The sequence below is a fragment of the Anser cygnoides genome, chromosome 4, assembly GCF_040182565.1.
Source record: "Anser cygnoides isolate HZ-2024a breed goose chromosome 4, Taihu_goose_T2T_genome, whole genome shotgun sequence".
Classification (NCBI taxonomy): Eukaryota; Metazoa; Chordata; class Aves; order Anseriformes; family Anatidae; genus Anser; species Anser cygnoides.
The window spans coordinates 59,210,098-59,237,673 of NC_089876.1; the positions used below are offsets into that span (position 1 = coordinate 59,210,098).

Sequence of the window (27,576 nt, forward strand, 5' to 3'; positions counted from 1 at the left end):
CTTCAAACTGCAGCAGCCTGGTTCTTCAGGATCACCGATGAATTAGCCACGCATTTGCTGCTGGCTGGAGCACTTGCTTCCATTAACCACTTCATCTAATTAAAGGTTCTGTTAACTCTTGGTACCTTCCATGAGACTGAAGTCTGAATGCTCCTCAGACTGCGGGCATCGCCGTGGCAGCTGGTTACGTTCCCCCTCAATTACACGATCTGTAAATCTGGGCAGGGATGTTTCTAGGGATGTCTGGTGGAACATCTAGCCAGAGGCTAACATGAATGGGGTTTGCGAGACCCTCCAAGATAAGCAAAGCAAACACACATTCTCAAAATGAATGTAAAGCTCATTTTTCAATTAGTTTAAGTTGAGTTTAAGGTACCCATATGAGGAAGGAGAGACACTGAGTGCCTGGGGTGGGGCAGGGGCCAGAAATAATACTCCTGCCATCCTGCTTACCTCCAGGTCAATGCAGGTGGGCAGGAAAACTTGACCACCTACCAGCAGTCCTGCACCACAAAGCTTCACTCTTTGCTTCCAGCTCGGCAGCAGGGCACCATTTTGTTTTGCCTGCTCCCCTCGTAGTTTAAAACTGACAGCATTTCTTGGCAAACCTGGCATGCTAAACTGATTTTTTTTCTCCTACCTTGCAAGTCCCATCCTCCTACGTAATTACCTGCACTTATTGAGAAAAAATTGCTTGAGAAAAGGCTTGTTAGTTTATGGGATAAGAGGGGATAAAACAAGTCTCTCAATCCTCATTCCTTTTGTATGCATTGGAAAGCTTTTGGCAGAAAGATAGCTGGATTTCCAATGCAGCAGGGAGCCATGCTGGTTCGTATTGAAATAATTGGGTAGATGGTGCAGAAGATTATGTGATAAAACCTATATGTTACTTTTAAGTGGCTGGGTTTTTGGTAATTGCTGTAGGACCATTTATTAAGTAAATAATTAGTCTTTCCAGATAAGGACTAGGATACCATTTACATTTGAGAGATTTATGAGTGCATATATTGGCAGCTGTGTTCAGCATTAATTTGTGTGTTTCATTTTGCTCCTGAATTTTATTTCAAAAGCTTCAGACAATGCAGAATTGAGAATATGGTGGCTGAAAGCAAAGCAATTGAGGAATGTGTTTGAAAAGCCTGCATATGATATCTGTTCCTTTTATAAGGAATATTTCCTTTATGACCTCCTCCTGCTTTGTATTTAACATTTCAAAGAACTTTTGGGACTGTCTGTAGGCTGCATCTTCACGAAGCAAGTAGCCAAGGATTTAAAGTATTGTCATTGCTGGCCTGAAGCTGAAAACTGCAGGCGGTTTTAATCCCGGGGTGGTGGGGGTTTAAACCCAACCCTTTGTGTTCAGATTAGGAGTGCAGGAGGATAGACTTAGGAGGTGTTAGTGGGAGTTTTTTCATTGGCAGTTCAGTAATAGCATCAGGATTTGGAAATACTTTTTTTTTTTTTTTCCTATTCTTTGTTATTTCAGTAATTACTGGATGGTGGGTAGAAATCTGTAGGGTTTGTGTGTTGTTATTTTTTTTTTTAAGTACTACAACAGGGTGTGGGCAATAAAAAGAAGTACTTGCTTTTTTAACTTTTTACTCTTTGGATAACTGAGGGCCCCTAAATGCCTTCTCAAGACAGTCTATCATTGTTTCAGTCCTTGATGTCTGTATTTATTTTGTCTTGGTTCCATCAGCTGGGATAACAACAAGATCCATCTTTGGAGAGGAAGGAAAAAAAGGATTTGGCATTAGCAACATGATCTGACAAATCTCCTGAAATCTGCCAGTTGGGAAGGAAGATTCCCTGAGCTACCTTACACTGTCTGGGAGATGGAAAGGTTACCAAACATCTCCCCCATCACGAAACAGATCACAAGCAAGTCGCTGAGCACTTGCTTAAGGAGTTTCTCTTAATTTCTGTCGGAAACTAAGAAATGTTTGGCATAATTATTTCTTGATCCCTGGGACAGCTGGGGTGAAAAGCACTTGAAGTTTTTATGTATGGAAACCTGGTGGCTCCCTACAAGAGCTTCTGAGATGAGCACCATAGCTAATAAGATTTACCACAGTTGGTTGGTGAAGGTATTGAGTTCAGCTCAATAGTGATCAGTTTTAATGAAGACTAAAGACTTCCCAGCTCTTCATTTTGTGCATAATTCTTCCAAATAGAATTCTAGTGCTAAGAAATTTATCACTTTCATGTAAATTATCTCACTTAAGATGTTTGCTTCTTTGGAAAAAGAGAGAGATCTTTTCAGATTTCCAGAAATATTAAGTATAAGTGGTTCTCTATGCATCACAAAAATTCATTATAATATGAAAAGCATTTTGAAAGAAACCTTATGCTATGCCAGTGCTGTTCACATGTTTTAAAAGATGTAAGTACTCCTTTGTGGTGGGAGTGAGGAGTATGCTTTTCAGAGCTAGAGTGGAGGCTTGTTTTCTTTGTTGTTGTTTTCTGATTAGATTTTAGTTTATTTTTTCTTAATTTCACTACTTTAATTTGGCTATAACAATGATATTCCTTTGTAATAAGGTACGTTTTCCTTCATAACATCTACATGTTTCACTTTACTCTGTCTTGATTCTGGTAGGAAATTCGTAGGTTGAAAAATTCACACCAGAGACTTCTCTTATATCCAGCGCGACACTCAAGCGCTATGTTATAAGCATTTCTCTAAACTGAGACTTTGGGTGCTGCTCCCTTCTGCTTAGCGCCATGGAAGAGTTAAAGATCTTGCACTGACCTCCAGAAAACCTGGGAGGTAACAGTGCTCCTTTGGAAGCAAGTCCCTCTTCACACCTAAAACCAAATGAATTAATAATAAAACAACCAGCAGCCACCCGGTAATATAGAAGGGTATGTAGAAAAAGCAGTAAAGCTCCCTGTGGCTGGTACTTTGCTTTAACAGATTGTGCTGATATGTAGGGCGTCACTTAGTAAAACAGAAATTATTCAGTTGGAATAGTCCCCAGCTGAAGAAGTTAAGTTTCTTGCATGGTGATGATAGAAATTTGAGACCCAATGCTGTAAAATGCCTCCTCTCGTTCCTCTACTTGCATACAAAAACCTGTGCACTCAGGATAAATGCTTGGAACAACTCTTATGGAGGGGCATGTGCAAGTGATGCCAGCATAAACCTTCATCTGGACGGAGGAGTGGGAAATTGTCTCTGGGCGCCCAGGAGGGTAACGTCAGTGCTTCAAAAGCTAAGCGGAGAGGGGCAGCAAGCTGTGGTAACCAGCGACAGGCAGGGCAGCTGTCCCAGGAGCAGAGCCTTCCCTGTGATGGGTGCTGATGCAGCATCAGAAGAGAATGGAGATGCTCCAGCATCCCACTGAAAACCAGCGACGGGAGAGTGCTGCCTCCCTGGGGACACAGGGATTGTACACCGCTGGTGTGGAGAACGTTCAGGCTGATTGTTTTGGGTTGCCTTTTGGTCAGACATGTGTTGAGTCACCTAATTTCTGTCTGTGTTTATGACTCCTCTCTAGAGGTGTTTGTTTTTTTTCCCTGCCCAAATACTGGTACATGCCAATGAGACAGACTTTGAATCTAAAACTATAATAAAATATCCAACAAGTAATTAACTTACTTTTTGGTGACGTGATGAATCAGTGCTTTTTCACTCTTGGGATTTTATCTTGCTTGCATTCTCTTCGAACTGATGGGTGGAAAACATATGTTTTCAGTGCTAAGCCACTATTTTGAAACCCTATTTTATGTAGGCAGAGCTTCACGCACATATGGAAGTAAATTCATGACAAGAGGTTGTTTACAAAGGGTGGAGTAGCATATATTCAGGCTTCCCAACTTTTCTAAGGTTTTAAAGATCTCTGCCCGTTATACATGCTATATACATACATCTATAAAATATGCTTGCTATATTGCACAGCTGTATAAGCAAGAATTTTTAGAGGGAGCTTAGTACCGGGTTGTTCAGCAAATGCTCTGTGGAGCTATAGCAGCTGCTGGGATTTAGTTCCCTTGGTATGCTGCTTCGATTTTGAAGACTGCCCATCAAATATGTTCATTGTCCCTTTTGCAAACGTGGCTGAAGCTTTTTGGTCAGTTTTGAGCGTGGTGAGTAATTCTTACAGGCAAGGATTTGGAATTCGAAGCTAATATACGGATAAATAATAGCCATGCAATGTGTAAAGCGATGCCCACTCGTTATAGCCAAGTGCTTTCTTTTCTTAGTGGACTTTTCCTTTAGGGGTGCCTACCTGGCATGCAGAAGCTGCTTGTGGTTTGTGTTGCTGTAGCACTGAGGAGCTTAACCAGGCTTGCTCGTGATGCTGCGATCGTGTGAGGTGTTACACGAGCATACAGCAGAAACACAGGCTTACGAAGGAACGGGAAGAGATGTGTGAATTAGTCTTTAAAAACACCATCTATAACAGCTTTTACTGCTGGTGGGGTCTACACTGCGTGCTTACGTCTTGCTCTCTATTTTTTAAACTCCTAAACCAGAAGGATAGGCTGTCTTTCCAACGCAGAGTACAGCTGGCCCCCATATATCAGTAGGTTACTTAAATACCAGGGTACTAATGATATGTGACACCAGTGGAAAACAAGAAAAGTTGAGGTCAACATTTTTGGCACATCTTTTGCCACTATATCCTTTGTAAGAGCAGCCAATGAATGAATGCTGGAGCTCCATTTTTCCAAGGTTTTGAATTCTGTTATATGTGAGGGGTCTAATAAATGCTTGACTGTTGGGAAGTCTGTGCTGTGTATTCACGGCTTCCCTCCCTCTCTGGTTGGTTTTGCGTGCCAAGGAGTTAGAGTCCCATCTTCCATCCACTTCAGCTAACACACTCTGAGTCAGATAACAGGAGGGGAGAAGCGTGCATCAAGGCGAAGGCCGTATCCTGCAGGCTGTGTTTCTTTCACTGGTACCTTTTGAGTTAGTCTCGGGTACCCAGACTAAAAAACCTTCTGCATCAATTGTCTTCAATGCAGAGGAAGCACAAATGCAATCAGAAAGGTCTGGACTGAAAAAAATACAGGGCCGTCTTTCTTCTCATAACAGAGGCAGGTTTTTCTTAAAAGTCATGCAAGTTAAAATAAATACCGCAGTGTATAAGCTAGCACACAGAAAAATGAATCAGTGAACTACAGCATGTGTGCAGCACCAGCACTGCATTCCTGTCATCACACATTCCCAAAACATAACAGTGGGAGAAATATGATCCGAAACTGGTTTAAGAGGTGCTGTAATTAAGCCAGGATTACTACCATGGTATAACATAACCTGATAGCATTCTGGAGTTAGACTGAAGACTTGCTTGTGATAAGCTCTGAAATATTTTCCTTTTTTTTAATACTTGGAAGCTTTTTCACTTGCACCTTTGACTTGGGGATTTTTTCTTTCTCTGTTTCGTGGAGTTTCTCCAACGTTCTCTGCAAGGAGACGATTGCCTGAGCAAGCCCAGATCCAGCAAATCCACCAAGAGAGGCTGCCTCATTTTGTGACCTGGGCCCCAAGCAAGGATTGCAAGTACTTGGCTTCTTTCGCATATTTGAGTAACAATGAGTACCAGTGAGGGGTGACAAACTGGAAGTGTTAGTGATGGAAGTCTAAGAGCTACTGTGAAAGAGGATATGCTGCACCACAAGCTTTCTGGTCTCTTTTTGCCAGTAGATCTGGTTACAAAGGCCTGGAAGGGACAGCAAATACTTCCCAAAGCCAAGGACAGTTGCAACCAGTTGCCAGACCTCCTTAACCAAAAGGGGGTCTCACAAAAGCATTTTATTTAGAGGCTGGGTTCTGGCCTGCTTCCACCTTACCTGATGGTGGTGGCACGTTTGATAATACAGAGATACAGGAGTGCACGTGCGAGAACTGTGCAGTTTGTGCAGTGGACAATTTCTCCTCTTCGTGGATTTATTAATATTGAAAATGCGGGTTATGCCTCTTCTCAGGGATGTTATTATGCAGAGCTGTACATCTGATAAAACCATATATTGCCAAGACTTGGGATGTTATGCCTTAGTTCAGTGTTTTTCTCCAGTTCTTAATTACATTTTTTCTACCTCTTCTCTCACTAAACTTTCTTTGCCCCTACTCCTTTTTACTGCTTTTAAACTGCGTGCACTACAGGCTTTTTTTTCCCCCCTCTTTTTTATATATTTATTTATTTATTTATTCCTTTCTTCTCTCCCTTTTCCACTCTCTTAGGTCGTGCATTTCCTTCTCAGCATCTTGTGGCATCTTATCTCCACCTTTAAAAAAGATGAAGATAAAGAAAAGTTTATATAAAGTTTTAGAATGTTACAGAGGTTTTTCTTCCTGATGTGATGGACCATTTCCTCCTTTTGCAGCACGCTTTTATTTAATTTTTTTTTTCAATGCACTATACAAGGAGGAGTGGTCTAAAAACAGAGGGAGGGCGAAGGACCACAGGAACCCAAAGACCACCTTTGTGGTGCCCCCTGTGTGTGACCTTCCCTCTTCCAGCAAGCTATGAAAGACAGGGAGCAGAGCTAGCTCCCCTTGCAGAGGATTTTTGCCAAATAGCACTAGTCTACTGTCTGGTTTTAGACATTTTGGAAATAGCTAGTTTTAGAAAAAATAGCATAGGATGTCAGGGCAGTAACTATGTAAGTTGAGGATTTTGTTGCCACAGGCCACAAAATGACCCTGTGCTCCATGTTTTACCTAGCTGCTGCTGCCATTAGGGCAAGGTGTCCCCTGCATCCCAGCCATACAAGTGCCATCCGCAGTCTTTGCTTCTGGAGCTGGGACCCGTGGGAGGAACCTTCTCCTTGACCCGACCCGCAGAGACCGAAGCGAGAAGGCTTTGTGCCGAGTGCTCAGCATCTCAGCAGAGTTGATTCTTTTGATTGTGTTGGGTGCTTGTGAGACACCATCTCGTCCAACAGCAATAAAGCAAAGATGTTTCAATTTCCTCCTGGCGGGGCAGCCCGTTGACTATGTGCAACAGGCAAGGTAGTGACAGAGTAAGGGAGAAACCTGGCTTTGAATGAGAGAGCATTTCACAGGGGAGGTGTGCAGCTTGTCATAGCAAAGAAGAACACTGCTTTCCTCCTTGTGGGTCCTATTATTTCACCTATTTCACCATTTTTATTTTATTGTTTGGCTTGAATGCTTGTCTGGTTGAAAGCCTCATGCAGTTGGTCCCCAAGCCAGTCAAGCTGTTGCAGTAACACCATCCCACCCTGCTGAAGTCTGCCCCCCTTCTCTGTAGAAACTTGCTTGCCATGGGGAGGAGAAGAAATGTTGCCCCAGCTGAAACTTGAAATACCAGATTTCATGAGAGAAACTTGAAATACCATAATCTGGTGTTGCTTTCTCAGGAGAGCAATTACCGTGTATGCACACATGGACAAGCACGCATGAACACACACATGCAAATCTCTCTCTATATTTATCTCTATATATATCGCCATACGGTAACCTGCCATATAATTATTATTTTTCAGCCGAGGACTTCAGGCTCGGACCCTTCATTATATGGCTGTATATTTGTCACGGATTTCCTATGCTGTTTTGGGCCACTTGTCTGCTTTTCTTTTTGCCTTTTTCCATAAACAAAATATGAATAGACCAGCTTAGCAACTAGTAAGTGTTTATGAAGATCAAAAGCAATAGATATCCTTGGTAATATTTGTTTTTTCACTATTTAAGAGATAACATAGAAGGCTTTCAGAAGCTAACATTTTTAATTGCTTCTCCAAAAGCCTTCAGGCTCCCAATGAATTTTGGCTGAAGTAGGGTTGTGATGAAAAGCTTGAACCTGTAAGAATCCTTTACAGTGTCTTAAATGTACCTAGGCCTCTTTATTTTTTAAAAATATATAATGTTAAACTGTTGTCTTTGAAATGGCTACTGTTCTGTTGCCAATTCCTGATATGGAACTGTTAGGCTAAGAGGGAGGCAGGATTTTTGTTTTAGTTCAGATCTCTTTTTCCCCCCAAGGTTTCTATGGTCTATTCAACCTAGTCCCACCTCTCCTTCTACTAATTCAAGACAGAGATGGTACCTGCTGAACATTAAGTACCAAATGATCAAAAAAAAAATGAGCAAACAAACAAACCAGTTTTGAAACTTATCCTTTTTCTCTTCATCATTGATAGCAAGTGTCAGAATCCCATCAGATCATTTCCTGCTTAGAAGCATATTTCTGCTTTCCCATATTCCTACAGGAATTAGACTATTTCTCCACTTATAGACTATTTCTATGCTTATTTATAGAATTGGGCAAAACTTTACCAATATGTCATAAGTAGGCAAAAATATTTGTATATTAAAGCAGAATTTCCCAATTGTTTCAGCCAAATACAATTAAAATTCCCCTCCCCATCTGTTGGAACTGTCTGATTAAACAGCAAATTTTTATTTATTTCATACTGTGCTTATGGTGGTATTGTACCATTCATTGTTCACCAAGCAGGGGAGCCATTTGTAGCTGGAAACTCTTCTTTCCCTACCTTGCTTCAACATATCTGTATGAATCCAGACATTTATTTTCTTTTATTTAAAAAAATAATAAAATGTCTATGATTTTTTTCTTTTCAAAAGCCCTCAAATTTTAGTTTTCAGTTCATATGAAGGAAACTTTAATTTCAGTTTGGCCACCGAAGCAAAAAAATCAATTATACTCACAGTTCTAGCTCTTTTTCCAAAGAAAACAGCCAAAACTTAAATTTGGTCTTTAATTATATATTTGGTTCATCCCCATAACAACACTTGACTTCAAACAATGCAAGAGCAGGAGGAAACTTGCTCTGAATTCCTCTCTTCAAAGGGAAGAACTCTTTCAGATACCACGTCAAGAACACTTTCAGCTGAAACCTAAAAAGATAACAGTGGGAAGATGGAATACAAGGAGCTTTAGCTGACCATGGTGGTAATATCTCATTACTGAGGGAAAGCTTCTAAAGTTGTTTTTAAGCAAATCTCCCTACATTTGGGAAGGGAAAGTTGGCTTTGCTAGATGGATTGCTTATTTCTTTCTCCAATCCCCAACTTTAATATAAAAATAACTTCTCATAGTCGTAGGAGCAAAATATTACTTGCTCAAAATTATCAAACAATGGAAACTCATCCTGTTATCTGCCCCCAAACCTGCCCAATTCTTACAATCAGTGAGTAGAAGAGAAGAGAGCATATGGAAATTTTAAATACTGTACTGCTCTTGTGACAATTCCTGCAAGTGTACAAATTAAATCACTTAAAAGTACTTTAACCTGTGCACTGTCACTAGTTTGTTACTGTTCAGCAAATTGCTATAAAAGCACTGGGATTTGGGTGCTTTGCCTGATGGTTACGGTTGGGCACACAGCTCTGTCAGTGGTAGAGCTGTCCCTGATCTGATTCTTGTTAGATTAGCCCTAAAACTAGACTCTAGTATTTTTAGTTAGGAATAATTATGCAGAAAGCCAGTGTCAGGATCACTGTGGTCTTGTCACCCCCACCCACCCCACCCCACTCTGTTCTGTATTCCTACTTTTTGACCTCATTTTTCTTCCTCATTGCTTATTCCTATTTGTCTCATCTCAGGTTATGCCTCTTTTTCTTGTCTCTTCTTTAATGGAACAGATTGATATCTAGGGCTGTGTCTAGAGTAGAAGAAAAATTGAGTTTAGTTCAGACGTAGGTTGACATTAGTTGGCCAACTACAGGCTACTTTCAACCACTTGCACAGTGTGGCCACCATATGTTCAATGTTCAGACAGTAGGAGAGTTTATGCTCTTGGATAGAATTTAATTTGCTTTTATATCTGCTGAAATGGGTAGGTTTTTTAGGTTTGACTTAGCTAGGTAGTGCTAACCAATCTACTCAAGCCTCAGTCTTAGATTGGAAAAGTTGAACGATTCTAGAAGTTCTCCTTATGGTTTTTCAGGTCTGAGGATGAAAACATGGTCTATTATAAGCCTTGCGTAGGTTGATGAGTAAAATTGCTAGATGAGTAAGTTGCACGATGGAAAATATCTTACATTTTCAATAGTGGTGCTCTAGGCCAGGTTTCTTTGCTTGTGTTACTTCTGCCTGTTGCTACCAGTATACAGAGCATCAATGGAAACATGTAGCTCTTGATGGCTTTTCACACCATTGGAAGGAAATGAGGATGAATGAGATGAAAAAGGACTCCAAAGTATTTCATTTTCAAAGACCTTGCTGGGTTTCATTCTTGTAATTTGTATATTGTGTGAAATGGCTGGAAACAAAGGAAACCTTGAATGACTCTCTGGTGTGTCATCTGGTGGTAGGGCAGGGCCAGCTGAGGTGGATGCTGGTGGATAAACCCCATGCTTCGTGGCCGTGAAGGGACAGCATCTACATGTCTGTTGGCTTTTATGTCCTACTCACTGAGTGTTGTCCTTTCCGTGTTTTGACACTACTGAAGGTGTTAAATTACTGTCAAAATTACAGTCCTCTCATTTTCCATGCTTTCAGAAATGTGACAATCCTTGCAGTAAGGATGGTTAATGAATTATATGTAAAAAAATGTGAACACAAGTAATTTATTAGCTGCATTTAGAAGGAACTGAGTGCCCTGGTGTGGTTTTGGTTGGCAAACCCCTGCTTTGCAGCAGGCCAGGCTCACAATGCTTCAAGATGGTGCCTGGTGCTCAGGCACATATGCCCATGGGATGAGCCATGGGGCAAACAAGGGAGATCCTTGTGGGCCACCACAGCCCACCAGGCCACCTTTGGGCGAGCTGCGGGTCTTGGCCACCTAGCCCTGAGGAGAAGAGAAAATGTCTGGAGGTTGGGCGAGCTGGCGGCGGGGGGGGCTGCATGCATGGATGCCCTGGGGACACCACCCCCTGCCCCGCTCCCCTCCTGCTCGGGGCCGCAGGATGGCGGCCCGAGGGGGCTCATGAGGAAGGAGGGAGGAAGAGGAGGGCGGCGGGGAAGGGAGGAGGCGGCCGGGCCACCCGCAGCGCAGGGGGCTTTGTATGTAAATGCCTGCGCGCCCGCTGCCGGCCCGGGGGAGCGCCTGGCCGGGGGCCGGGGAGCGGCGCCATGTCGCGGGGAGCCTGAGGGACCCCGGCGGTGCCTGAGGGCGGCGGGGGGGTGGGGGGGGGTGGCGGTGCTTGCGCCGGTCCCGCGGCCGGGCGAGGCGCCTGCGGGCGCTCCCTCCTCCTCCTCCTTCCCCTCCTCTTTCTCCTCCTCCTCCCCGTCCTCCTCCTCCTCCTGCTGCAGCCGTGCCGGGAGCTGCCGCCGCCTCTCCCAGCGCCCGGCGCGCTGCGATTCGGGTCATAACCGGCGGCCGTGGGGTTTTCCTAATTTGTTTGGGTCTTTTGTGTCGCGGCTCACAGTTGGCTAAGCACTGCTAGGCTGAATCGGGCTATTGTTTGGGATCCCGGAGCGTTCACGCTGCAAATCCTCCCCCCCCCACCCCCCCTCTTTTTTTTTTTCCTCTTTTTCCTTTTTTTTTTTTTTTTTTTTGCCTGAGAAGCCACATAATGTGCCTTTCCTCCCCACGAATCTGGAAGCTATAAGCCGGACCGCTTGCAAATGAAGTGTAATGCATTGTGGGACGTGTGTAAAATTGGATCATTCGAGGGGGAGAGGAAAAAAAAAAAGGGGAAGGGACCTGCCGCCCGCGCCCTAGAAGAGGTGGCGGCAACATGGGCGCAGGTTGCGCCCCGGCGGTGCCGGCGCTAGGCTGATGCCAGGCGTCGTGTGTCCGGCGAGCCACGAGGCCTGGCCCCTGCTGCTGCGGGAGGATTAGGCTCGGGCATCCTCAGGATGAAGAAGACGCGGAGTACGACCTTGCGGAGGGCCTGGCCTAGCTCCGACTTCTCCGACCGGGCCTCCGACCGCATGAGGTCCCGCAGCGAGAAGGACTACCGGCTGCACAAACACTTCCCACCAGCTTTTATTTCGCAGGCATCACGGGGCTACATGACATCAGGTTTGTAACATAATTTGCGTGTGTGTGTGTGTGTGCGTGTGCGAGCCGCTTTATTGCGAGGCGGGATGCGGGTGTGCGGCTCCGGCAGGGCTGTGGCAGTAGGTACGGAGGGGAGCCTGCGACCGGGAGCGTAAGTTGTTATGAATAATGCACCAAAAAAAAGGAAAGAAAAAAAAAAAGCATACATCCACCATTTTGTACCTCAGCAAGATTCACAGCAGGGCCCTCGCAATATGGTGTTTAAAATCTATTAGTCGGGTGAAATAAATGCATGGGAGAAACGGTCATGTCTCTCCGCCGTGCAAAGGCAGAGAAAAATGACTGGGTGCGCAGAGCATGGAGCCCTTTGCTCCTTTTGTGCATAAGAGCATGTGCTGGATATTTACTGCTGCCTCACACGGTCTCCTTTTAATGCAGTTAGCTCTAGTTTAACTCATTGCGCTGGGGTGTTTTTCTGCTGGGGAAGGAAAGAGGGTCACCTGTGACTGCAAACGCTCTCTCGCCTTGCTGCAGGCTTTCCAGGTTTCGGCTGTGTGTTTCTGCAGTGGCAAAGCATGCTTTGGTGAAAATGACTGTGAACACGTTTGCATTCATTATTCGAGGTGTAGAAGGGGAGCAGAGCCGCGTATGTGGGGGAACGAACGCACACGTGCATGTATGTCCATCTGGTCGTTGCTTTCAGGGGAGGCTGTAGGGAAATAATGGACACTGCACCAACATGTTTGTGCATGGGGAGGAGAGAGCACAAACAAAACAAAAACCAGCACAGGGAAAGGCAGTCAGGCATCAGGGAGAGGCTTGGCCTCAGACAGAGTGCTGGTGCAATTTCAGAAAACCTCAGTAGTGTTAATGGAAGCTGCTCCATCCTGAAATGCATCTTAATGGCCTTGGAATCCAGACATTTCATAAACACCAGAAAGAAGACTTGGGAAAATGCTGATGGGGAGGGAGACGGGGGCAGAAAATCCTGGAAACCTCCTTTGTTGTTCTGCTGCCTGCTTATTGTGACGATGGGACATAAGATTTCATTACTACGATGTCAAATTCCAATTTATCATGAAGGCACGTTTTCCCTCTAAGGCTCAATTTAGGTTGAGTAGGCAGATTCCTTTAAAGGAGAAAAAGAGGGAGCGGGAGAAAACGAAGGTATTTATTATGCATTACTGAAAACGTTTCCAGTCCTGTCCCTCCCCCCCCCCCTCCCCATTTCTGCTGTGAAGGTTGAGCCAAAGATTGTGGTTGTCAGTTAAATGCTCGCTTTACTATCTCTGTCTCTAATAAACAGATCTCTTTGGCCAGGATTGGTTTCTCGTGTTTTAAAAATGTCTTGTGACCGTTCTTTCATTAACCCCAAGCAAAAGGGGAAAAATAACGCATTTTTATTGAAAAAATCTGCCTGTGTAAGAAAATTGCGCTATTTTGGCAGTAGTCATTTTGATTCCCCCCCCTCCCCCCCTTTCCTGGGAAGCCACGTATCGAGAGGAAATGACAAGTATAATTTATGCCTGAACAGCTGAAGAAAATGAGAATGGTTGTGTGTGTGGGGGGGTGTTTGTTTTGTTGGTGCTGCAGGTTCTTAAAGCAGCTACAAAGCCAGACCTGACCAAATTGCGAAGGTTTTGGTCGTTCTGCATGGATTTTCTCGTATTTGTAATGTAAAGATACAATGCTGTGTCAGTTCTGTTGAAGTCAGTACTTCAAGGCCTTTCTTCCAGTGTGGAAAACCGTATTTAAAAGAGAAGGAGCTCACAGGAGTGTTTTGTGCCAAGTGGTGTGGGTTTTGCTTGTTTTTAATTCTTCAGGGAAAATTGGGCTCTGCAAAAGCTTTATCTTGGCAAGATTGATGCAATCCAAGTAGGTGGTCAAGCACGAGTGATCTTCAGAATGAGATGTGTCACCCTGCGTTTTTTGGCTGATACCTGTGTCTTTGGGGGCCCATGGATATTAAATGTGCTACAAATGTTTTAAGGTAATCTCTGGACCCCCGGAGTGCTCTATTTATGAATATACAACGTGTTGATTTAAATTGCAACAACCGAAGAAGGACAAATGTCATGTTCAGTTTGAGCAACCTGCTCAAGTTGTTGGAGGGATACTACATTGAAAATTAAAATCAGAAGTGCTTTAAAGGGAACCTGGTTGGCGTCTAGCTGGACAAGCGGTTGTTCTCTCTTGATGGGTAGTTTCCACATTGATTTATTTTTAAAGGATTGTTGTCCACTGCCTTTCCAAATATTAGTTTTGGGAGGAAGGGCTACTGTATCTAAACACTTCTGGGTACTTGAAGAAAACTCTCTTCCTCGCAGGAAACCTGTAGGAAGTCTTCTGGCATAAAAGTTGTGGGGATGGGGAATACAAACACGTTCTTTGTCACCCAGAATGTCGTACGGGAGAAAGTGTCCTGAAACACATGGGCTTTTCAGAGGGCTGCATTCTGTTTATCCAACCATTTAACCTCATCACCATTAGCATTGTTGTGGTTCTCTTTTAATTAGATGCCGCATTGTTTGGGGTGGGGGTGGAGGGTGGGAAAGAAACCTTGGGTTTTTGCCTCAATTACACTGGTTAGGAAAATACGAAAAAGCAAACAGTCAAAGGGCCTTCAGTAAGATGCTAAAAAGCTTGAGACATTAATATTATGGAGAATCATATATATGTATATATACATTTCTTTCAGCAGCACAGAAATACTGAGCAATGGTGTTGGTTTGGGGGGGGAAATGCAGCCTCTAAGCAGAACCCCATTGGCAGGGGAAGTGCAGACCTCCTGCTGGCGTGGTGAAGCAGACCCGGTATTAAGCAGCCTTTTCAGTAAAGCTGAGTAAAGGACCAGTTTGGTATTTATTTGACAAGAAGCAGCGCCGGTGGTTAGCAGTCACATTTTCAATACTTTGGGAACAAACTGCCCATAATTGCAGAAAATTACTGCGGATGCAGATGCAGTTCATGCAAAATTTAGAGATTGTTTGACAGATCAAGGGAGATGGAAGTAAGGAGGGAAAAAAAAAGGCAGGGAATTTAGAAAATCACACATTTTTACCGCTGAATAATCTCTTGATACGTGCTATTAAATGTGCTGTACTCGAGGGTTTCTTTAGGCTTCCTAGCAACCACGAGGTTCAAAGGCCATGCAAGGAGTTCATTGTTCATGCTGAATATTAATTTCCCAGTGGAGGGCTGACTTGGAAAAAAAACACTGAAAAAGAAAACTACAACAATGTAGAGCTTTGACCTTGCGTTGAAAAGAGATGTTGAAAAGTTTGAATCCAATAAATTTCATATAAGTTGCTGGAAAGGGGGAGATGTACTTGATGTTTTTGATGGATTGTTACTTAATTGAAGGGGAAATAAAGAAATCATATAAAACTGCCAAGCAGAATAAAACTTACTGGAACTCAGGAACGAGGGCTCCAAAAGGTCCCATGAAATAATACCGTGTAGCGTTTGAAATGTCAGAGCTTTCTTTTTTCTTTTTCTTTCCCCTCCTGAATAAAGAAGGGAAATCCTGGATTTTCTCTCGGTGGGGAGACAAACTGCTCGCTGTGGTTGACCCAGGCGTAAAACGTTACCAGAACTGAGTAGTGCTCTGCAGAGAAATATATATATTTTTTTCTTCTGCAGCTTCTGGTGAGCTATTTTGGTTGAAGATCTTGGTGTTGGAGGTGGCGTGTCAATTTGGGGTGGGGGCGGTGTAGGGTAACAGTCTAGCACATGCAGAACGAAGGAATGTCTGACGAGCTCTCCACAACGGTAAAAGCTAATTCCGGAGCTTGCTTATTTGAAGGTTACCTTCCAAAAGGTTTGCAATGCCTTTATTGCTCTTTGCTATAAAATTTCCTTGCACGTGTTTCAGTGCTCTGAAGTTGAATGGTGAAATTCAGTCTCAGTGTTGCTGTGCAGCTACTGGAGCTTCATCACCCAGCTGAAGCAGAAGAGAAAGGCGAGAAAGGAGGTAACACTGACCAGCTAGCCGACTGATGTTATCTGTGTGCAAATTAGGATTCCTAGGAGGAAGGGATACCTCCCTGTGCTTCAAGGGTGTTTGGTGGGAGGTCTAGGGCTGCCTCTTCAGCCTTCTTGAACAGAAAGAAGGATCTTGAGAGTCAGATTAGAGCAAATTGGAGAATCCTGAGTCTCTTTTTTGCCCCTTAGCTTCAACTTCTGACTCTAATAAAAATTAATATTTGGAGATAACCGTGTGTGATCTGAAGAAGGCAGTTTAACGTAATTGAGAAATGACAGATCTACACAAAGCCTTGGAGCTCGTTCAGTTCTCCTGTCCCTCAGTTCAGTTATCTACGGGAATATGTTCTAGCTTGAAAGTAGCTGTATTGTAATTAATATTTAATGGAATAATCAGGATTGCATCACCTTCTTCTCTCCGTGTGGCATTAAGAAACACCTTCCAACTTGTCTGCTTAACAGTAATGTGATCTCTTTGCCTCCCTGAGTTCTGAGTAGCTTAGGCTGTCTTAGACCAGTCCCGGAACCATAAAACCATAGGAGCGGGTGGGTGTTGGTGGCGTGCAGAGCTCCTGCCCCTCAGCTCCTGCCTTGCATCCTTTGCTTCGGCCTGTGCTGAGCTGGGAACCCAGCTGGGTGGCTCCGTTCAGTTACTTCAGGGCTTATGCTTGCCTTATTGCTTGGGAAGCTGCTTCTGGGCTGCCTTTGCCTTCCAGTCCATTTTGGCCCCTGGGGCATCCGCTTACCTGGGAAGAGAAGCAGGAGCTTTCACTGGGTCCTGGTCAGGGGAGAGGAGGGCCTAATTCTGCTCCTGGCTTCAGACCACACAAACTTTGCATAAGTTCGTTGGCCACTCATTTTTTTGCATCATTTTCAGCTAGTTTTGATTTCCCCCTGTGGTTTCTTGCCAGAGGGAGTACGAAACACATCTTGTCTGACCACCCTTTGCAGAGAGAGCGCTGGTTTTCACTCCTGTGGTTGTTGGTGCAACACTGTCATACCTGTCAGCTACACCACTGTCTGCAGGCCTGGTCCTTTCCCAGCAGGTACCAAGATGTTTTCTGCATATCCCTGACTCTTCACCCTTATACCAAGCTTTGGACAGTGCATGGGCTGTGCATCCTCCCAGGTGAGCAAGCTGCACTGGAGTACCTGCGTCCCTGCTGAGACCTGTGAGCAAGGGGATCCAGAGCAGCTTTTTTGTTCATGGCAGTAGAAGTAAAATCCAAGAGGAATGAATACAAGAAAGAAACAGAAGGCTGTGTGTGTGTCTGTCTTACCTAGACTTGCTCATGTTTCCGTCTCGTTTCAAAGCACTCATCCCTGCAGGGCTAAGTTTCAGGTTGTTTTTCCTCCCCAGGCTCCATCACTGCTACCAGGATCCCTCTCACTTTCACAGGCTGTGTTGGCTGTGCTCAGCCGCGTGAACCTTGGGCCAGGTCAGGGTGTGCAGAGGGGCACCAGGATCGGGTCACCAAAGGGCGTTTGTGCAGAGTTGTCATCCGCTTCTGAATCGGAGTGCGTTTCCAGGTGTGTTTTCCTGCAGTCCTGTGATTGAAGTAACTCATTATATGCACACTAGACATCACGATTGCTCACTGATGATACGGGAGGCTCCTCTTTCAAGAGCAGACAACTGCTCGGAACAAACACAGCACTGATTCATCACGAATAGCTCCCAAGCTGTCACAGGTGCAGAAGCTACACTTCGCCTTTGTTGGAAAGTTTTGATAAACCCGAAGGGTGTTGAATACTGGCCGTTTTGGAATCAAATTGCAGCCACATCTTTGCAAAATGCATCACTTCTTGGAGGAGGCTGAAATGTGAGGATTTTGCAGATTACCTTGGTTTAGGCCAGTGACCTGTGCAATTGTGAGCAACAAAAAGCCTTCGTTTGCACAGAAGTGAGTAAGTGGAGAGTAAACTACCATCTTTGGTAGTTTACTACCGTTCTGTTTACGGTTAAAGGAAGTATAAGTAGAACCATGTGAGAAGAATGAAAGGAAGATATTTTTCTAGGCATGCTCTAGAAATCCTCCAAAGACTGGGGTTCCTTTTCATTGTTTTGTGGAGGTTCTTTAGGGTGACTTTCATAATCCATAGCAGGTTGTAGAGTGTTACCGTGAATAGCACTGAAGCTGAGTCAGCCTCCTGTCATCTAAATGCTGGGCCATGATGCCCAGCCTGTGACTGAAACAAAGCAGTGCTGGAAAATATTTTCAGGTACAGTTTATTCCTGGCTCTTCCTCCTCAACATGCTCTTACCTGGCTGGAAAAGGCCAAGCAGTATTAGAGCCACAATAACAAATTGTCAGCTGACTTAGAGTTTGTGTAAGAATTTCTAAATAATACTTTTTTTTCTTGAAAATTAAAACAATACATTGCATTATTTTTAAATGATCAAGCTACTGATAAACTATCAAAACTGGATATTGGGTGGTTCGGTGGAGTGGATGTAATCTGGGCTTAGATGTTCACAGTGGATGCCCTTTGTAAGAAGTATCTAAGAAATACTTGATGCAATTCTGTCCAACCAGTGGGTTTTATGTGCACCAGAAAAAGGAGGAGGAGTAGTATTCGTAGAAGATGAGACCTGAATGGGTACTCTACCAGTGCTATTTTGTATCTTGCTCTTGGATGATATGTAGGCACTGGGATGATGTTGTTCTTGCACAAACAGGCTGTGGGGAATGGGAAGAAAGGAAGGCCCAACTTTATAGGAAGCGTATTTGGGCACGCAGGGCGGTGGCGTGGGTAGCGCAGTCTAGTTTAGACAGAGCCCTGGGGTCTGTTGGCAGCTTCTAAAGCACTCTGCAGAAGGTAACTGAAAAAAAAAAAAAAGAAAACTTATTTTCAGCAGGCTTGAATTCGCTGTAGAAAGCCTAGCAAGTTCTCCTTGCCCCTTCCTTCAAGAGATAGCAGGAGGTCCAGGAGGTGAGGGAGGTGATCCCAGTTGTGTCACTGGTTGGCTTTGCTTTCTGCAGCTCTTGAACCATTTCTGCAGCTCAGTACACTTAGGTGGTCATCTGTTCAGTAGAACTATCCTTTATTTTGTGCTGCTAGGCTGCCTGTCACAAAAGGGGGACTATCGCAACCCAGGCCTTGAATTGGTAATGGTGGCTAAGAATGAACATCCAGAACAGGTGTATTCAGTGTGAACAGAGAAGTCCTTGTTCTGCAAATGAAATTCTCCCTTCTGATCAGCCTTTGGACACCATGGCATTCACAGGAATTTTCCATCTCTCCTTTGTGCAAGCCGGAAAAGAAACCTTCGTAGTGTCAGCAGTAAATGATGTGGAGTGCCTGTTGTTACGTACTGTTAGCACTTCTACCATGTTGACCAACTCCTCACAACCCGAAGGTAGTTCTGCTTTTCAACACATCGTAGAAGATGCAATTCCTACAATTTTTAAATTATAGGAGTGGTTCCTGTTCCTTCAGTAGAGAGCAATATCTGTAGGGAATAGCTAAAACGCACAATTTATTATTATAAAAATCAAGTTTTAGTGTTGAACAAATATATCTTGATGGTTTTATTAGTTCTGATAGGATGTGAAAACAACACAAAAGAGTAAGATGATGGGTAGCAGATGGGTAGCAAAGAGCATCTCTTGTACCTCACTTTGGGTTCTGTCCTCTGCCTGGTGTGCGGGTCCGTGAAGCACCTCGCGCACCCATATGCAGGTTAGAAACCTGCACTTAGTGGTCTAAAAGCACCTCTTTCTGCTACTGTTTTCTGTCCCAGTTGCATCATTTAAAGGAAAAATTGAATGGCCCTTTGTAGTGAATTTGACCTCGGCATTTTGAAGCACAAAGAATATAATAGACAATTCAGCAATCCTTACTTAATGTGGCCTGGAAAAGGCCAAGTTCAGTAAGAAAGCTGAGTACATCATAACACAGGAAGCAGTGTTGGGAGAACCTAGATTATGTAAACTAGTTTTCATGCCCATTTGTGTTCTTTTAATTTCCTCCATAATTTCCTATGGATTTCCTGTTGATGACCTGTGACCTAGTTTCAGAGGATGAACTTCTGACCATACGTGATAACGTTGTAAATGCCATAAATTGAGCTGCTTGTCTCACGGGCAAGTAAAGATGATGGACTGAATTTCAGTGTGGTACTTCACTTCGCCTCTGAAATTTCCACAGCATTTTAGAGCAAAGTAGCAATCCTCATTTTCCTAGGATATTCTAATTCTGCTCTCCTGAGAATTTACATTCTTGGATCATGCAGTGACCTTGTTTTACTACACATAAGCCTTAATCTAAATATTTTTTTAAGCAGGGTGAAATGGAAATATTTTTACAAGGTTTTCTTAAGATCTTTGTGCTTTTAGGTGTAAATCCTGCATGGCCGTCTGGGTGGGTAGAGGGAACAAAAACTAAAGAGGAAAAGGTTTATTGGTTTTAACGCTAAGTTTGAAACAGCTGCAACCCCCAGGTGCAAATTGGGCATGGCTGCAGAGCATCTCTTCTGGGAGACGGAGGGCAGAGGCACTGACCGTGGAGGGTTCACCCAAGGCACTCGTGTTATGGGGGTCTTCATCCTGTTGCGTTAACTTCAGGGCTGGTTGACTAAGGGGGAGCCTGGGTGGTGGGTGGGAGCCGCAGGGCTCACGGCTGGCATGCAGCCCGGCCTTTCTGCTGGTTGTCCACTCGTGGGGCACACGCAATTTCGGGAGTGAAAGCTTGAAATCGTATTTGCATGGGGTCTCTGCGTAAGAGTTGACCTAGTTGGAATGTTTTCACAGAATAAAGAGGCAAAAAAAAAGTTTTTTTGTACTTTTCCAACCATTGTAATAAAGTCTCAGTATCTGAACTCCTTGGTAGAAGTTCTCTGGAAAGAGATGTGGCCAATTCAAAACATTTTGCAGATTTTTTTTTTGTTTTGTTTTTACTAAAATCACTAGATGTTTTCTTTTGAGCCAATCTTAGGTTCAGTCTGTGGAATATAGAATAGAACAGAACAGAATAGAATAGAATAGCTCAGCTCATGGGGGAGGGACCTCCAAAGATCATCAAGCCCAACTGCCTGGCCACTTCAGGGCTAACCGAAAGTTAAAGCATATTATTAACAGCATTATCCATTTAATTCTGCATTTAATTGCGGAAATATTCTCAAGTAACTACGTGTATAAAATTAAGATGTCTTTTGGAGACCTCATTTTAGAAAGCACGTTCTTAACTACCACTTTTCACGAGAGAGTGCACTAGCTAGATAGGTAATTGTTTATTCTGGAGATGTGTGCAGTAACTTTTCATCAGATATGTGGTCTCTGGTGTTGCCCTATCCAGCGGAGTAAATGATAGTTTATGTAAGCGTATTTATTACATTTTATATGTTGCTAAATATTAGCGTTGCAAAAGTGGTCTCTGTGTGGATGTGCTATTCATTATACACCAGAATGCACACCGAGTCCCCAAGGGTCCCATTCTGTCCTTAATGGAAAAGTACACAAATTTTTGTCCGACTGTTCAGGTAGGAAATCTTACCTGCCAGCAGCGCTGCTGCTCCTCCACAGACAGCGTGTGTACCTGTCTCTCTTGCATGTATTCTTTGCCTACACCGGAGAATTATAAAGGCTGAGGAGGGAATAGCTCTAACTGCTGAGTAATGCTCCCTTTTAATTGAAGTCTGCCTTTGAATAAGGGTCATAGATCGGAAAGCCAGAGAAACTGGGACAGGCTAACCAGAAGCAAGGGCGGGTGTGATGGCAGCGAACAAAACGAGGAATCAGGGTCAGCGTTGCTGTTCTGCTGGAGCAGGCGTGTATCCTTGCATTCAGGCCACGAGAAGTAGGCTCCCCCAGCTCACCTTTAGATTTCAATTTAAGTCATTTAGCTCACTGGATTTAAATCAGGACCATTGCTTCTCCACTGGAGTGTCTCTGAGTTCATTTCAAAGGGTAATAGTTGATTTAACTTTTTTTCTGCCTACCAGAAGATAACCTCATTCAGCTTCCGTCCCACTGCTGATTCTTCCAAATAGAGTAATATGCATGCAACAATACAGTGCACTCAGCTTTTCGTGATTATCCCTTTTTCTCCCAAGAGTTTTCACTTTTTTACATCAAGAAATGTACATAAGTAAGATGAAGTGTTTCACTGTAGCATGCCTTTAGAGTTAAATAATGAAAAGGTAAGTTTAAAAAGTTGAGGAAAAAAGCTTTACCTTCCTGTATCGTTGTAATTCATTCGCTAGCTAATGGGGCAGTTGAATAGGACAGTGTATTTCAAAAAGAAAAGCATACAAAATTGTGTTGACTGATTTTACTCATGGGTTGGTGTCTAACCAAGGTCTGTAAACACTAATTGAGGCAAAACTGTCTGGCAGTGCAGCAACCTTTGGGAACTGTCATTTATCTCTGGTAGCAAGTTAGCTTCAAACCCAACTTTTCAGATTGGAACATTTGACCTGGGTATGTATTCCTAGATGCATGTGTTATGCGATTGTTGTGCTTAATGTTAGAAAGGCTGTTTTGTCATGGGGACCAGAAGAACAAAGAAAAAAAAATCCAAACCCACTCTGGTATATGTTGCCATGCAAAGGTGGTGTATGAAAAAAAGTGCAAGAGCTGGAAGGAGGGTGGATAGGACAAAAAGGCTGGCTAGTTCAAGAGATTAGATAGGAAAAATGGTGTGAAAACTGGGGATTCTGTGATGATATACCAAAGAATTTCTGATTTTTTTTGAGGTGAGAACTTAAAAGTAACTGTATGAAGTAAGACCAAGGTCCGTCTTGCACCCTATGCTATCTCCAACTATGACCACAAACAGGTGCCCTGGGAAGAGGAAGAGAGCAATGTGGTACTTTCCCTGCCTCCAGCTTTTTCAGGCGATGCAGTTTGTTTAGTGACCCTCAGCAAGTTTCTCTTGCAGGTACAGTCTGCAGTATGTGTGGAAATGTTAGGACAGTGACAACTGCTCGCCTGCTATATGAGGAGCTGCCCCTTGGCAGCCCTGAGTTTATCAGTGCCATACTTGTTTAGATCTCGTCCTGCCCTGCTTCACAGTATTTCTCACAAACGAAGAATATATGTGCTTGTGAAGAAGTTCTTGAGGCTCCTGGTATTTTTGGTGGTGGAATAGCAACATATCAGCCGCTAGGTCAAGAGGCAACATCAATCCTCTCTCTCCAGATACAACACGCACAAATTCCAGATTCCTCTAACTGGGGTATTAATAGTATGCATGTCATCACACATTCTTTATTTAAGTAAGATAGGTTGTGAGGTCATGAAAGGAGCAGTTGCTCAATTATTTCTGTGATTCCACTTATTCCTGCTTTCAGTTTGTTTTATTCCCTTAGTCCCTCCCATCCCTTCCCCTTCGAATCCTGAGCATCATGAGCTGTCTCATCTCGAAGGTGACACATGCCTAGATGAAAGGCTTGCATTAAGCAGAAGCTTCTTGTTATATCAACTCTTGACATTCCAAAAATGTCAACTCTTGATTCACATTGCGAGCAGGGTCTGGTGCGAAGACGCTACCAGTTTCAAGTCTTCCACTTATTAATCAGGCAGAACTGCTGTTTCGAGACAGAGTGGTCCTGAGGAAGTACTGCAAAAGTGGATCCTGACGTTTCATATCTTCAAGGTATTCCTTCTCCTTATTTTGAAGGCGTTGGCTGGCTCACAAGAATAATCTTGGGTGAGAAGTAATTGTTCAGCTAACAGGGAAAGGCCATAACTTCCCAGCCTGACTTCCTGAGGTTGTGACATGCTGCAAGTCTCAGTAAAATTGATGATTTTCACAGGAACCAACTGTTCAGCATCTTTGAAGGACAGTAAATTTGACTGTGCAGGTTTTAAAATCCACTTACCTGGTTTTGCACCTAGGCCTGAACTGCCCCCGTGTGCTTGGCAGTTAGGCCGCCTTTGAAAATGGTACCAGAGCGCGCTGAACCGTCCCATTGCCGTCATCTCTCTGCAGAGGTGCTGTAGACGGTGATCTCCTGTATACATCAGATTTATATCTCCAGCCCCATTAGTTCACCGACATCATAGAAACGTGTTTTCTGAAGTAGATTTCGGGTGGGTAGTGCAGACGTGGCTGGAGATGACTGCAGTGATGTTTCCCCCATCACGCGTTGAGCCAGGCCCGGGGCTGCCTGGGGACGGCAGCCGTGCTGTCTGTGCGGCACCTGGTGCTTCAAGGCAGCTTCCGTAACATTCATGGCAGTCATCGTTTTGCTGTGTGTGTGCTAAATAACCGCTGCATGTGCTGAGGGGCTGGGCAGAAGGTAGGCTGAGGAGCAAATGTGTTGGTTGGTGGTGCTGGTGGGCCACGTCCACCTTCAGATGCATCTGCTCCCTTCTGTTGTTACCATTCAGATTATTTCCTCTTGCGCTCTTGCTGCTCAGAAAACTGCAGTGCTCTTTCCATTCCCCCCACGTATTCCAGGAGCTCACACGGAAAATGGGTGCTTGCTGCTTGCTTCTTGGTCTCACACACCAGGAAAAGCTAAGTGTAAGCCCAAAACTCAGACACTCTGCAGGTTAGCTTCACTGCATGGCAAAAGATCGGAAACTGGTGTAGGGCAAATGGTGGAAAGCAGAAGGAGCTCTTTAATCTCACTTCATGAAACAGGTAAAGGTTGTATGTTTGTGTGTACATTTATACGTATGTACATATATTAATGCACATAGCATAAATATATTTACGTATGTTATATATCATTTTACCTTATACTTACGTGCTTTTTAAGATTGCTGTCTTTAATCTTCACCCTTCTGCTGAAGTTTTTATATTCCACTTGCTAATGTAGCATCAGAGCATGTCCATTTCATGTATTCTATATGGAGAGGCAAAATTTTATACCAGCCTTGAGTGCATTTTGTTTATGCTTTGTATATATCTGCAGGTGTTCAATTTAGATGTGCGTGCTGTTAGTAATTATAATTGATGTTGTAGATGTTTTTCCTAGCAAGACCAAAATACAAACACTGGAAAAACAATGCAAATGGTAGAAAATATATGTAGGATGCAAAACAGTAAAAATGACAGAAAAGTGATGAAATTTAAGGAAATAGTTAAAAAAAAATAAGATTTCAGTCTCAGCAATCTTAGAATCAGTCACTTCTTGTTTGCTTTGCAGAAGTGTTGTTAACCACCACTGTACCACTCAGGTTCTCGTGAGATTGTTTTTTGTTCACTCCAGCCTGTGATCTAATCTCTTTCAAGTGTGTTCTTAGGCAGAATACACTGAGTAACTCCCATGCAGATGATTTAGAGTCTGAAATTAGTATTACATATTAAAAATTTTAGCATTTTAAATTCTAGTGCACAATAACAACATGTCAGATGTTCCTTACGGGAAGTAAAACCTTTGTTTTATGAACTCTTGAAAAAATTATATACTTTTAATCTGTGTTAGCCAACCTAGAAGCAACAGCAAAGGTCAAATGTTAAATCTTTAATTTGGCTTTTCTAATTATAGGATCACTGAAAATGACCTTATAGGTCATGGGGCCTGATTCTTTGTTACATATGAGTGCAATTCTGTTGATGTTAACTGAGTTGTTACTAGTTTATTTTAGCATGAGAGCAAAAGGAAGGTCCTTCGGCCCATTTCTGGCCAACAGGAGAACAGTTTCTTCAGACAGAAAGGCAGGCAACAAATTGAACTTCACTAGGTGACCCTCTAAAGGATCAGCACTGTGTAATCGTCCGTTCGTTAGTGGTGGTGGTGTGAAAGCGGTGGGCTTAGCCTGGTCCTGCATGCACCTGGAGGCTGGTGATCTCCTCGCTAGGGGACTGGAGCGCTTGGTGCTCGGGTGGAGGTGAAGATGAAGACTCCGGGGTACTTTTGTCAAAGTTATGTAGGTTAGGGAAGGGGCAGAACTGGAGCTTCAAGTGGCTCTTGCTGAGTCGTGTAAGCAATTCTGAACCTGGGGTAAGGAGCCAGATTTTGTGGTAAGGTGCCACGCCTTGCTAGGTCATGCTACAGTGTGACATCAGAATTTACCATTCTCTCTTATGCTGAGCTGTCCTTTGCCACCATCTCCTTGTGGCAGTCTCTCCCTTTGATTTTACCAGTGGTTTGGAGGGCAGGGAGTTGGACCAGAGCCTGACACTTAGGAGAAGCGAGAGTAATTCTACGTCTGGAAGCGGGCGGTAAGCTCTAGTGTTCAAAGGGAGACTTCTCCGAGTGGAGGCTGCAGGGTTACCCCCAGCAGTTATTCACAAGTAGCAATTGAGGTCAAGAAAACCAGGAAGTTTTTGTGAGCTGTGGAGCTTCTGAAGCCCTGCTTCCTGTGGCTTTCTTTCATAAAGCTTCCCTCCCTTGTGGGTGCTCTGATGTCTCCTTGTTTGGCTGAGCTTTGGCTTCAGTCATTTCCTCGGGAGATCTTGTGATGGGTCACTGAGAGTTGTGGGGATGGAAGACCTTTGCTTGGTATTGTCCAAGAGACTGAGGAGTCAGGGGTGGAAGAACTGATAGCACGGGGCTGAGAGACAACATCGTGAAACCAGGCCCCCTAAAAAAGTATCCAAGAAACATATAGGGGCCCTAACTTCAGAGCATTTAATTTACTTAATAGTTAGATTATGGAAAAAATACCGTGTTAGGTTACACCCAGATCATTTTGTTACGAGCAAAAGGTTTATCTTGTTAATCCCAATTTCAGAGCTCTTCAGGAACAAATTGTTTAAGATTTCCCCCGTCTTCTCAGCAGTGAAAAGGCATAAGCTGGGTAACTCCCAGAAGCCTGTAGGCTGTTGTCTCTGTTGCAAAGCATAACTGCCCCACTGGTGCTTTGAGGGTATGGTGTTTTATTTAATTTATCATGAAGGGGAACCCTGGACTTGGAAAAATTAATGGAATGTGCCACAAAAAATGCTGGAATATTCATCAGAATTTCGCAACTCTGAAACAAAATATACGAAGTGCAGTGTTAGCAAATGTTTATATAAAACACGCTGCAGAATTACATTGAACAATTACACTTCTCTTATCTCAGGCACTTATCTCTCGCTAAAGCCAAGTGGCTTGCAGGTTTAAATTGCTCAGTATTTTTGAAGTCAGTGCGGTAATGAAATATGCTAAGCAGCTGGGTTTGATGCATGAGCGTTTGGGGTAATTTCTTTGGCCTGACTACTTTTATCTTTGAAGACACAAAAATAATGTAGTCACAAGGAAAAAGCCAAAGTCTAATGACTTTAATTGCAAGGAGGTGATGTTCATAGCTGCATTTATACCTTCTTTCTAGCATGTAGAATCATAGAATTGTAGAATATCCCGAGTTGGAAGGGACCCATAAGGACCATCAAGTCCAACTCCTGGCACCGCACAGGTCTACCCAAAAATTCAGACCATGTGACTAAGTGCACAGTCCAAGCGCTTCTTAAATTCAGACAGGCTTGGTGCAGTGACTACTTCACTGGGGAGCCTGTTCCAGTGTGCAACCACCCTCTCAGTGAAGAACCTCTTCCTGATGTCCAGCCTAAACTTCCCCTGCCACAGCTTCACACCTTTCCCACGGGTCCTGTCACTGGTGATAACAGAGAATAGGTCATCTGCCTCTCCACTCCCTCTCGCGAGGAAGTTGTAGACTGTGATGAGGTCCCCCCTCAGCCTCCTCTTCTCCAGGCTGAACAGGCCCAGTGACCTCAGCCGCTCCTCATATGTCTTCCCCTCTAGGCCCTTCACCATCTTCGTTGCCCTCTTCTGGACACTCGCCAACAGTTTAACGTCCTTCTTGTACTGTG

The 27,576-nt window shown here is 43.8% G+C and overlaps 1 protein-coding gene and 1 long non-coding RNA gene across 8 annotated transcripts in view; one reads left to right on the forward strand and one right to left on the reverse strand.

The window, feature by feature from the left end:
• STOX2 (storkhead box 2) overlaps positions 1-27,576 on the forward strand; it is a 148,275-nt gene that overhangs the window by 60,678 nt on the left and 60,021 nt on the right. For 4 of the 7 annotated variants that reach the window (XM_048078246.2, XM_048078254.2, XM_048078252.2 and 1 more), the window contains exon 1: positions 25,828-25,983. The exons of 1 other annotated variant lie outside the window; for it this stretch is intronic. Coding sequence is in view for 1 of the 6 variants with exons in the window: in XM_013179737.3 (XP_013035191.2) it covers positions 11,736-11,901 (166 nt within the window). In the remaining 5 variants the exon portion in view is untranslated. Of the gene's footprint in view, positions 1-11,117; positions 11,902-25,827; positions 25,984-27,576 lie in introns of those variants that run through there. 2 more of the 7 variants (XM_013179737.3, XM_048078247.2) reach the window with 2 other exon arrangements.
• Positions 24,257-25,795, reverse strand: LOC106035144 (uncharacterized). Its single transcript, XR_001206574.3, has 3 exons — positions 25,594-25,795; positions 24,563-24,661; positions 24,257-24,396 (listed from the first exon to the last, which is right to left on the reverse strand). It is a non-coding gene; the product is annotated as an uncharacterized lncRNA (long non-coding RNA).